The sequence below is a fragment of the Lytechinus pictus genome, chromosome 18, assembly GCF_037042905.1.
Source record: "Lytechinus pictus isolate F3 Inbred chromosome 18, Lp3.0, whole genome shotgun sequence".
In the NCBI taxonomy this organism is placed as follows: Eukaryota; Metazoa; Echinodermata; class Echinoidea; order Temnopleuroida; family Toxopneustidae; genus Lytechinus; species Lytechinus pictus.
This window is the reverse complement of record NC_087262.1, coordinates 18,382,586-18,394,938: the sequence shown is the minus strand read 5'-3', so window position 1 is coordinate 18,394,938 and position 12,353 is coordinate 18,382,586. Positions and strand designations below refer to the sequence as shown.

At 37.4% G+C, this 12,353-nt stretch overlaps 1 protein-coding gene across 1 annotated transcript in view; it reads left to right on the top strand.

The window, feature by feature from the left end:
• The window catches only part of LOC129282244 (protein transport protein Sec24C-like), a 28,088-nt gene continuing 15,735 nt past the window's right edge, over nucleotides 1-12,353 (top strand). Inside the window, exons 1-8 of the mRNA XM_054918172.2 lie at nucleotides 1-106; nucleotides 5,934-6,465; nucleotides 7,021-7,165; nucleotides 7,562-8,098; nucleotides 8,625-8,736; nucleotides 9,719-9,846; nucleotides 10,275-10,413; nucleotides 11,872-11,987. Of these exons, the coding sequence (XP_054774147.2) occupies nucleotides 10-106; nucleotides 5,934-6,465; nucleotides 7,021-7,165; nucleotides 7,562-8,098; nucleotides 8,625-8,736; nucleotides 9,719-9,846; nucleotides 10,275-10,413; nucleotides 11,872-11,987 (1,806 nt within the window). The 5' untranslated portion in view covers nucleotides 1-9. The remainder of the gene's footprint in view (nucleotides 107-5,933; nucleotides 6,466-7,020; nucleotides 7,166-7,561; nucleotides 8,099-8,624; nucleotides 8,737-9,718; nucleotides 9,847-10,274; nucleotides 10,414-11,871; nucleotides 11,988-12,353) is intronic.

Below are 12,353 nucleotides of genomic sequence, written 5' to 3'. Positions count from 1 at the left end.
ATATTGCGCATGTGCAATGACCCAGGTCAGTGCTCTGTAACCATACGTGGCACACACTATTGGGCCGGTCCTGTGTGGAATAGGGGTTATTTCCGGATTTCTTCAGGTGAGTTCTATGTTTTTATCTGGATTTGTGGTAAATTTCTGCATGAGATATGTATTCCCCATGTATGAAAATAAATTTTGTGGTGAATTGATGTCTAGAATGTATGTTAAAAGGGACGTGAAACGTGACTATGAAATGTAACATCTTGTTCGCACGTCTGGAGCCGGTTCGTTTCGCACGCAATTGCTATGGGGGCAGCGCCCGGTGAATCGCCCTCGTTTATCCGATGAGATTCCTCTGCATGCTGACGCGGCCCGGCTGCTGCTGCAGTGCTGCCTGCTGGCTCAAATCTGGCTCTGCCTCTGAGTCTGACTTGTCTTGAATATGTCATGTGTTCTGTCTGCCTATAGACTGTGTAGTTAAGAAATGGACACACACAAATCCAAATTTTTAGCTTCCGAGAGCTGTTATAAATTTATTATTAATGCCAAAAACTTGTCCATAAAGAGTCAAATAGGATTTTTTATGCTCTATCTGATGGTATGATTTTTATAAAGATTTGGAAACCAGATCACAATGAAAATTGCGGCAAAGTGAAAAAAATTGTGCAAAACATAAATTTCATTTTCCCATAGAAAACGCATGGAGAAATGGCAACACACAAAAAAATTAGGGTTTGCAATTTATCTCTAAATCCTAAAATGATCATATAATTATAAACTTGTCCTTACTGTCAAAAGAAGCCCCTGAATTTTCTCTCTCCATACATGCCAAACACAAGTTAATAATCAATTCAGATCACATTTTTCTAGTAGCCTGAACTGCCCCGAAAAAATGTGCCATATTTTCCCCTAAATTAGCCTGTTTTATGCTGACACTTTTCAGTGTGGCTTCAGACACCCTAGTAATATAGTGCCAGTGGATCGTATTACCGAACACACTATTCTCATAAAATTCACCAAACTTTCACCATGAATACACAATTACCTACAAAATATAAATATGTAAAAATTTGGCCGAAATCGTTTTTCCTATTTACGATATTAGCTTCCAATCGGACCCCTCTTCGCATGTGAAATATTTTGGTCACTTGAAAAAGGTATCGTATTACCGAACGTGTGTTTTTTATGGGAAAAGTTGAAAAAACAACAAAATCACTGATGCGCTATTTTGACCATATTTTATTATTTTTCGAATATTAAGACTTTGAAATTGTGTTTTTGACAATTTTTCATCATCTTTCTATTCAAGTTCTCTTTGAAAGGATGTTGCAAAATTTTGAGCGTATGGAATTATTTTATGATGTGTATGATGCGCACGTTCGGTAATACAAGGCCGGTGGGTAATACAATCACTCACTATACTTTGTTTGTCATTGATTTGGCATTTGATCACGCAACTACCGTACTGATAGCAGAAATTTTAGCCAAATTCAGTTGAAATTTTCAACTCACACTCACACACAGTGAAAAACAATGGCAATGCAGGCCAAACTTAAAGGTCAAGTCCACCCCAGAAAAATATTGATTTGAATCGATAGACAAAAATCAAACAAGAATAACGATGAACATATGACGAATATTTAATCAAAATCGGGTACACGTAGAAAACTACTGAAATAAAAAAGTTACGACATTTTAAAGTTTCGATAAATCACAAAATAGTTGGACTCTATATGATTGATGGTGGTCCCCAAGTCTGCACACCTTATGAGTTTTAAGATTTAACATAAATTTATTTTTATTTCACAAAATCTTTCAGTTTATAAATATAATGTTCCTTACATCATTAAACTTATGAGTTAGTGTGCCAAATATCTCATAAAAATTTGAAAGAAATAGGTAAATAGGTCTGTATGATTTTCTTGGAAAAAACCTTGGGGTACATTTTCAGAGATTTGACAATGAGGACTAACTTGACTGAACCAAATTTTTTTGAAACAATGGTAATTCCACATGTTCAGAGAGGAATAAAACTTTCTTTCACAGGACAATGGGGAAAAATGGAATCTTTCATCGTTCATGTAATGAAATACAAAAGAAATAGTGAGTGGATGACGCCATCAGTTCCCTCATATGCATACTTCCTTCCATCAGTTCCCTCACATGCATTCATATACAGCAACAACAATAACATACTGACCAGGATGTGCAACTGTTTTGTGAAATTAAGCGAAACTTTAAAATGTCATAACTTTCTTTAATATTTTACATTCGATTTTGATCAAATTTTCGGTGTTGAGCTTTTTTAGTTTTATAAGTCAACTTGGCAAGATACCGTTTCTCGCTATGTTGATATAATAAGGTTATTATGTCGACATGGCAAGATAAAATAAAGTATCTCGCCAAGTCGTCGAGTCGATGGCTCTTTAAATATAAGTCAGCTTATTGAGCAGAATGCCTTTGCAATGTATGATTTTCTTGGAAAAAACCTTGGGGTACATTTTCAGAGATTTGACAATGAGGACTAACTTGACTGAACCAAATTTTTTTGAAACAATGGTAATTCCACATGTTCAGAGAGGAATAAAACTTTCTTTCACAGGACAATGGGGAAAAATGGAATCTTTCATCGTTCATGTAATGAAATACAAAAGAAATAGTGAGTGGATGACGCCATCAGTTCCCTCATATGCATACTTCCTTCCATCAGTTCCCTCACATGCATTCATATACAGCAACAACAATAACATACTGACCAGGATGTGCAACTGTTTTGTGAAATTAAGCGAAACTTTAAAATGTCATAACTTTCTTTAATATTTTACATTCGATTTTGATCAAATTTTCGGTGTTGAGCTTGTTTGATTTTTCTCTTTTTTATTAAAAATAACTTTTTGTTGGGGTGGGCTTGTCCTTTTAAGTCTCCAACTCCAAGTCTCAGTGGGCTCCAACTTCCAAGTTCGACTCAATTTATTTCACAAGCCAGCACAGTCTGAGTCATGACAATATCACCAACACACAATCAGCATGACCAGGGGCCCATTTCATAAAGAGTTGCTATCATAGCAAGTTGCTATCATAGCAACTCTGGTAGAATAGCAGCTTTTACTTGCTATGCTAGCAACTTGCTATGCTAGCAACTTTGCATTTCATAAAAGCACATTCGCTGGAAAGTCAGCTTGACTTTCCAGCTATTTATTTGAATAGTCATGTACGAGGCTGATTAGGGGGAAATCCCCTTTCTCTCCAGTTTTTTGTTTTCAATTCAAGTCATAAGTTTTGGTAGAAAGCACTGGTGGATCCAGGGGGGGGGGGCACAGCCGGCCCGTGCCCCCCCCCCCCCACCTTTGAGAAGCATAATTAGAAGAAGAAAAATTGAAAGAGAATATTATTTTTTTTTGCTTATTCATTTTTTCGGGAGCGAAATTATTATTTAGCAGCTGCAAACAGGGTCTGCAGCATAAGACTAGCAGTTGAAGCAGAGTGATGGCTCTATGGCGATAGTTTGCAATTCTAGAAGAGAGTAAGAAGAAAATATCTATTTGTCACAGGATGGCATAGCATTGTTTCTCCATTGTGTAAGTTTTCAGAGAATTGATTTCATTTAGCCCTATGCCAGGGAAAAAATTATTTTAAAAAGGGGGACAATTTATTATTATTGCCGGTCGAAATTTCACCTTCAACAAATTTTCTACCGTACAAGTTTAATCCCAGTCCCACACTTGACTATTTGTGTCGGTAATGCAAGGTTGTATCAACAACAAGGCAGGCGGCGGCCCACTGCTGGTGCAGTGCTGTATGATCACCCTGAAGCAAGTAAATTTGTAGGCTCTAATTATGCATGAAACATCGAAAATGACCTTAAAAGATTATTTTTGTTCAAAATGGAAATGATTCTTAAGTTATCGGTTTCAACGGTGAATAACCATTCAGTAAATGGATTCAACAATGCCATGACCACAATTTTTTTTTTTTAGAAAGTCAGAAACAGAAAAAAAAAAACAATCATTTTTTTATCGCATACATTCGTAATTCCGAAGCTTCATTATTCCGAAGGTTCGTTAGTCCGAAAACGAAGTGAGGTTCGTAATTCCGAAGGTTCGTTAATCCGAAAACGAAATGGTTAACGAACGTTATTTTGTTTTCGGACTAACGAACCTTATTTCGTTTTCGGATTAACGAACCTTCGGAACAACGAACCTTATTTCGTTCTTGGATTAACGAACCTTCGGAACATCAAACCTTATTTCGTTTTCGGATTGTCGAACCTTCGGAATAACGCCACAAATGTTCGGATTAACGAACTCTTTTACGCTTTCAGATTAACGAACATCGAGGTATAGGCAATTTACGTGTTTCGGAATTACGGACCTTCCGAATTACGAAGTGTAACCTTTTTTATGGCCTAGGGCTTTTTTAATTTAGGCCTTGCATTAAACACTTCCACATAATAGATCTACCTTCCTCTATTTTTTCCCACAAGAAAAAAAATCCTCTCAATTTTTTTTTTTTTTAAGTCTGTCTATAACTTGCCTCCCTTTTTTTCCCTTTGCCTGCCCTGGGAAAGACTGAAAAATTTGCTGTTTCGGAGGAATTTTTAGAATTTTTTTTTTTTGGGGGTTAGGTAGAACCAAAAAAAAGAAACAGCATTTCTACTAGAAAGCATTACATTAATATTTTCTTTATTAGCATTATCACAGACATTGCTCTAAATATCTGTTCTCTTGTAAGAGCCCTTTGGGCATGCCTGAGCACAACGTACACCATTCTTAACAATGAAAAACCCTTTACAGTGTCAACTTGACGCTCCCCCATGACCAGCGTCAAATATTTAACCCTATTTGACGCTCCAGTAACCATACTTGTCGCTCCAGTAAAAAGTTGACGCTCCTACTGGAGCGTCAACTTTTTATGAAATGCGCTGCAGCGTCAAATATTTAATTTGACGCTGCAGGTGAAAATTTGACGCTGTTTTGGGACTTGACGCTGACGCTGTACCTTTATGAAATAGGCCCCTGATCACGCCTAAAATCACACATAGTCACCGCTTTACATTAGGGCTTTATTATTAGACCCTAGATTCTATTGAATTTTTGAAATAGGCATAGCCATATAGATCTATGGCCTTATTTTTTTTTTCTCCATTTTTGAGTCTAGGCTCAGGCAGCCCTAGTTAGAACTTAGAAGTTTTATTTTCCAAAAGTTGTAATGTAATTAGAGAAATATTTTGGCGCTAATGCAGTTTTGCACCGGCCGGCTTCTAGCAAATTTCCCCATCATTTACTGTTCGCAAATGTCAGAGCAACCCTCTCAATCACAAGGTCAATATGCCCACTGCTTCTCTGAATATCGCAATCCAGAATGGCTGTATTTTGGCTTGATCTCAAGATCATTGTGGAATTCTCATTCAGACATTCACACCGATTTGCCTGTTGCATGCCACTCCAAGCACCTTGGGGGGGGGGGGGTCAGAAGATGACACAGATCTAATTATCTTTTCAAGACTTGGAGCATGTAAAGTTCAGCTACTAATCTTTGCTTATGTCAGCTACATTTTTTTAATTTTCAGCTAATTTACAGACTTCAGTCTTTTGTGCACATTGTTTGTACTAAAGTAAAGGAGCTTTTGCAATTTTAGCTATTTCCTCTGCAGTCACTCACACACTTTGATTCTGCCTGTTAATCTCTAAACATGGGTTTGGACCATTTATTTTTATTGATTTTGTTTGCTGATTGATGAAATTGGGGATTTAGGCATTTGTGCAGTTCGTAATCGGACCTACAGTAAAAACATTGTACATGATAAAATTATGGTACTTAAGATCCTCAGATGTTTTAGAATTTGAAGTTTCATATATTTCTTTTTATCCTATTTACCTTTAAGGTGAAGATAAACTATTTAGGTTTTATTGAAGCAAAATGTGTCTTGTTCTTTCTTCTTTCAGGTGAAAATAAACTGTATACAGTATATATTTTGTTGGAGCTGAAGTCAAGCAATCCTGTCCTGAGGATGAGTTACATGAACCAACCACCTGGGGGTGGATATCAGCAACCAGGATACAACTCTTACGCTCCTCCCCAAGGTCAGGCTCCACCCAACGCTTATGGAAGCTATAGTAACCAGCCTAGCCAACAGGGAGGTTCACCTGCAGGAGCTCCGCCTCCCCCTGGGCCTGGGAAACCGCCTGCAGGAGGTGCATATGGTGATAACAGGCCACCGCAGAACTCGTATGGAGGGTCATCCATGAATGGACCATCGTCGGGACCTCCGCCATCAGGTCCGAGTAATAACCAGTTTGGGGCACCTAGACGGATGGGTGGGTACCCTTTACAAGGGCAGCGGCCAGCTGGACCTGGGCAAGGACTTCCTGGACAGGGGCCACCAGGACAAGGACAACGCGCTCCTCCTCCAATGGGAGGACAACCACCTCAGGGACAACCCCAACAAAATCTCCCGGGGAGTTATCAGCAAACCAGGTAAGTTTTGTAGGCGATTCTTGGATAGTGACAAATGCTGGAAAGTAGGTTTAAAAGTCAGTCTGTCCTGACCTTTCATGGGAAGTAGATTACAATTTGATAACAACAAAGTCTTTGAAGACCAATGGAAATTGCTGTGATATACACATACATGTGCCTGCATATTTTAGGCTTCGCCAATTATGCGGAACCATTGAATCAAATCACATGAATATGATGACTTTACCATATGATGTGAGAGTAATAAACATACAGTACTAGCAACTGCATAATGTAAACTTAATTTCTATTTTATTTTATCGGTTTATTGGGAACACATATAGACTCATAAACCCCATGAAAGTTGATGCTTAACAACCTTTAAATTACATAGCAATCTTGCGTCAGATGCTTCTGATTGAAGATTTTTTTTTTTAGTTACCATACTTTGCATTAAACAAAAACCAAATATCCATTTTTCTATTTACTGAATAAATTTGTTCATTAGTATGTTACTCAATTTGAGGTTGTAGTGCATGTAATGTATCATTTGTGTGTTTAAACTTGAACCCACAGACCACCAGTGTCCAGCTCACAACCTGGTTTCTACCAGCCTGGTGCCCCACCCCCGCCAGGCGGAGCTCAACCCATGAAGCAAGTAACCAATCAGATGTCGGCTATGAATGTATCTGGTGGTCCACCCCGCCCAGGCTATAATATGGTAGGACAAGCTATGTGCGTAATGTGTGTGGAGATCATCATGGTTATTTATGTAAATCAGGTCTCAACAGCGTTGCTCCAAATGGGACCCGTTCCATTGATGAAAAAACTCTAAACTGGTGTAGATGTAATCAATTTCGCCAGAAATGTTGACATGATATTAAGTATCATCATAGCTTAAACAATTTTTGAAAGATGATTTGCAAGCTGGGTATCACAATTTTCTTGCTTGAATTTAGCAGCCTCCAATAATACCATACCATCCCATTCTGCGCAGGCCACCTTATTTTGTGTTCAACCTTGCCCCTTGTCTAGATTGTGCCAAGCTATAGCTTTGATGAATTTGATGTGACCAATGTCTTTGTCTTATACTTTCATCAATCTAATTTTGCTGCAGGGAGGTCCTGTAGGAGGCCCACCACCATCTACGTCAGGGGGATATGGGGCACCACCGCCTTCCAGCCAAGCACCTCCTTCAGGGTACCAAGGCCAGCCCCCAACAAGTTACGCTCCAGGACCTTCAACTAATAACTACTCCAGTGCACCCCCTCCATCATCAAGTTACACAGGTGCTCCTCCAACAAATACAAACTATGGTCAACCAAGCACAGGGGGACCGCCCCTTCTGAGTAGCTATGCAGGAGCACCACCCCCTACCTCGATGGGGCAAGGACCAGCTTATGGTGCAGGTGCCCCGCCCCCAATGGGGTCAAGCATGACTCCGCCCGCCACCCCACCGGGGACCGGCCAAGTAGGTCCGCAAGGAATGGGATACCAAGCTGGAGGTCCACCACCACCAGGAGGAATGGGGATGCCACCTCAGGGTGGTGTAGGGGGGTATGGACAGCCCCCTGGTCCAGGTGGAATGCAACCTCAACCACAGGCGCAACAGCCAGCTCCAAAGAGACTGGATCCTGATCAGATGCCAAGTGCAGTAAGTTCAGTGGACATGGTTACATTCATTGTTCAATATTGGGGGTTTGATAAAGGTGTAGAAAAACATACAATGTATCTAGAGGACTCAAATTTCAAACCTATGTGTGAGACATCTTTTGTGATTATTATTTCTAAGAGTGGATTTTCATCCTGTGTCCGAGGATGGTTGCTGGAGGCATTGTGTTTTCAGGTTGTCATTTTTTTTCAACAAATAACATTCTTTTTATGAATGAAATTCAGGAACATTATAAGATTCCAAAGCCTGAGCTACATGTAGTTTTTTTATGACATTGTATGAGAAAATACTCGCCAGATTCATGATATGGTTTGATTTCTTTTCATGTCTATAAGACCCAAATTGCAAATGGACATTTTTTTATTTATTTTTATTGATGACTAGTATTAGATATTCATAATGATTTTATGCAATTTCTAATTTAAAACGATATCTATTGGCCATAATAATGATATTTATTTCCCATAAAAGATATGTAAAACTTCTTTACATTCCTATTTATTTGTAGATTCAAGTAATAGATGATGACAGGAAAACTAGAGGAGGTCAGCAATTTATCACAAATCTAAGAGGACAGGTCCCACCCCTTGTTACAACAGACTTCCAAGTTGTAGATCAAGGTAAGGCTTACTGTCTTATATTCTGATGTCCATTTTAACTCGGACCCTGGTCTCACTTTGTGCTGAAATCATGGAAAGCCTGAAATATCACAATTTGTTTACATTGTATGTTTCTTATGTTCGCTGCAGTCTTTCCTAATTTTTTAATGGTGAAGACAATTGTCTTCTTTATCATTCCCAGACAGTTATGAATGCTTTGGGTGTTGAATGAGGTGATAAATTTAATCAATGCTGTTAGAGGGGAGTGTCGAAATTGGCTATCCAGAGTTATCTCGAAACTTTAGACTTTGGAATCAATACTTTAAAAATGAAATACATAACATTGAATAATAGCTACAATGATATTGACTGTAAATATTGTGGAATAGAAATATCAAAATTTTATTTATAACGACATTGTAAATTCATAAGTAATTGCAAATATATATTTGATGCATTAATAACTGCAATTGACTAATTGTGAATTAGCAGAAATTGAAGTGAATTGAATTGAAATTGAAGTGATAAATATTATATTAGAAATTTGTTAATAAAATTACTTTTAAAAACAAACATTGATTTTGAAAAGTAGTTAAAGGTATATTACAAAATTTGAAATAGTGGTAATAATGAAGTAAGATTAACTGGTAATGATTTTAACGTGAATTTGAGAAAATATTGCAAATATTTCGAAATAGTAGAGATTGAAATAAACAGTTGATCTAAGCCATGAGATCATCATACTACATTTCTAGCCAAATCAAAGAGCCCATACATTGTACATGTTCCCATATGTATTATTGTCACCAAATCAGAGCTCTTAATTTAGTCTAATTAAGCCTGCCATTTGTTTTCTTCCATGGTAAAGTAACAGGGTTTTTAATTTCCATTTAATATTGCCATAGTGTTATGAGAGTCACAAAGTGGTGTATCCAAGCGCTGTACAAATGGCCATTCTCTCTCATGATATCTAATCATTTTTTTTATGTGCCTTTTTTGTCAGGTAATGCCAGTCCTAGAATTATCCGTAGTACCATGTATAGCATTCCATGTACTCAAGACCTTGTCAAACAGTCACAAATTCCTATTGGAGTTGTCATATCACCGTTTGCAGAGATGATAAACAATGAGGTGAGGAATACATACATTATATCAAAACTTGGGCTTCTTTTTAATTATTATTCAGTCAAATATTTTTTGAAAAATTGCATATATCAAAATATTTTCTCTTCTGTTGTCTTGTACTGTTTCCCGGGAACGCATGTGAAGTTTACTTCTTTATAAAAATCTTGTTAACCTCACATTGATATTTGCACTTCTTTAACCAGTCTGTTGTTTTGTTTTTTTATGAACATTCTTACAGATGCTTTTGTCTTGTTACACTTTTTTTACTCTTTTTCCAAATATCCAAAATATGCAGAAAGTAGAAAGAAAAAATAAATAATGCCAATCTTGTTCCCCTGATTTTGTGGTCTATTGATAAGTACAATTTTGTTCCATATATTTACATTTCCATTGATCAATACGAATGTTGTTGCCTTATTTGATTGTATTTATAGAACCAGCCTCCTATATTAGACCATGGTCCTAATGGTCCTGTAAGGTGTAATCGATGCAAGGCCTATATGTGTTCTTTCATGACTTTTGTGGAGGGAGGCAGGCGGTTCCAATGTGCCTTCTGTGGCGGTCTTACAGAAGGTGAGATAAGTCCCATTCAGATCAGGGCCCCGTTTCATAAAGGACTTAAAACTGTTGTAACTTTGCCATTATGGCAACTGCCATGGTAACAGGGCTCAGCAGCCAATCAGAATAATAATAATAATAATAATAATAAAATTTGTAGGGCGCTTTATACTGGTGTTTCAAAGCGCACAGGTTGGACAAGGTTACCATGGTAGTTGCCATAATGGCAAAGTTACAATAGTTGCTAGTCCTTTATGAAATGGGCCCCTGATGCAACAAAGCTTGAATATTGTGAGATAAATTGCCCCATGCAATAAATGCACGTCATACAAGTCAAAACTTAAAAAGTATAAAGTTGTGCAGAAAAATTCATGACATCATTGTGATTTCATTTTGTTGTTTATGTCATATTTCATAATTATTTCATCATTATGCAAGATTAAGTCTTAACCCTCACTCTCCCGGGGTATTTTGATTCTTGTCATTCCCGGGGGGGGGGCCATTATGGCCCCCCCCTAAGATCTCGGCCGCCGATCGAGCGAGCGACGCAAAAATTTGCACGCTGGTAGTTTGCGATGTAATCTACAAGGCTGTATGGTAAAATTTTCCAAAATAATGAGATTTTATTTTATATGAATTAATTATGCTAATTTATGCATAAATCATACTTTTTGCTCTAATTCACTAAATAAAGCTCCTAAAATGCTAATTTTTGGTAAAAATATTCTTTGTAGCATTCTTAACAATCGCAATGAAAAAAACTTCGATTTGGAAATCAATTTCTTATGTATTTTATTGTTTTATGAATTTCTTATGTATTTCTTTGTTTTTTTACTTTTTGTCTTTTATTGTTTTTTCAATGGAAATCGTTCCAGACTTAATTCTGACCATAAACAAGGCAAAATTAATTAAGTTTAATCAGTAAAAGTAGAAATAATGATACATTTATGAATTTTGGCTAAATGCACAATTTGCATTGGATTTGTACATGAAATCACGTTTATGAGCAATTTTGGGTCTGACATGCACTTACATAATGTTGCGTAATGTCGTAACCGTGTACCCGGGTGTCACAAATTTGGTCTCAAAATTTGCGCGAGACTTGAAAGTAAAAAGTCGGTAAGCGGCGAGGTCAAAAAATTTTGCGCAGCAGATATATCGCGAAAATTGTCGAGGGGGGGGCCATTATGGCCCCCCCCCCGGGAGAATTAGGGTTAATGGTGATTTGTCCATGCTGTTTTGGACAGAATATTTTGTACTCACCTCTTCTAGAGGTTTTATCGGTTCACGGAAAAGCGGGCAATTTTTTTATATTCCAATTTCAGGGACCTCAAAGTTATCATACTAAATAAGCTAATTTCATTATGAGTGACATCTCTGTATTATATATATAATACTAAATTAGTTTTTAGCGCATTAATGGCTATATATTTTGAGCATTTGTATTCATGTTCTTTGTTTCTTCTTGCACAGTTCCGCCTGAATTTTTCCAGCCTTTGGATCACATGGGGAAGAGAGTTGATATGTATGACAGGCCTGAGCTATCGTTAGGGACCTATGAATTCTTAGCTACAACTGATTATTGTAAAGTAAGTGTTGCCAGATATTTCATGCACTAGCTTTATTTCTGTGTGAATTCAAATTTTAGTGAAGTCGTTAATGACATCAACCAGCATCGATATTTATATTCCCATATGGCTACTGTTACATGTTTAGATGTATAAGGAGGGGATGGGGGGTAGGCATCAAACTCGTAATATTTCAAACCATTTTTCTGTACACATTAAGATAAGTTGTAATAATGCTAAGACTTCTATCATTTGTCTTGAGCGCTATTTGGCCTTAACTATATTATATTATACTCTTGTGATAGTTTTAACCCTTGTAGATTGAGAGTATCTTTTCTCATGGATAGATTCATTGTATAACATCTGTCAACTGTCCTGTTGAAATGG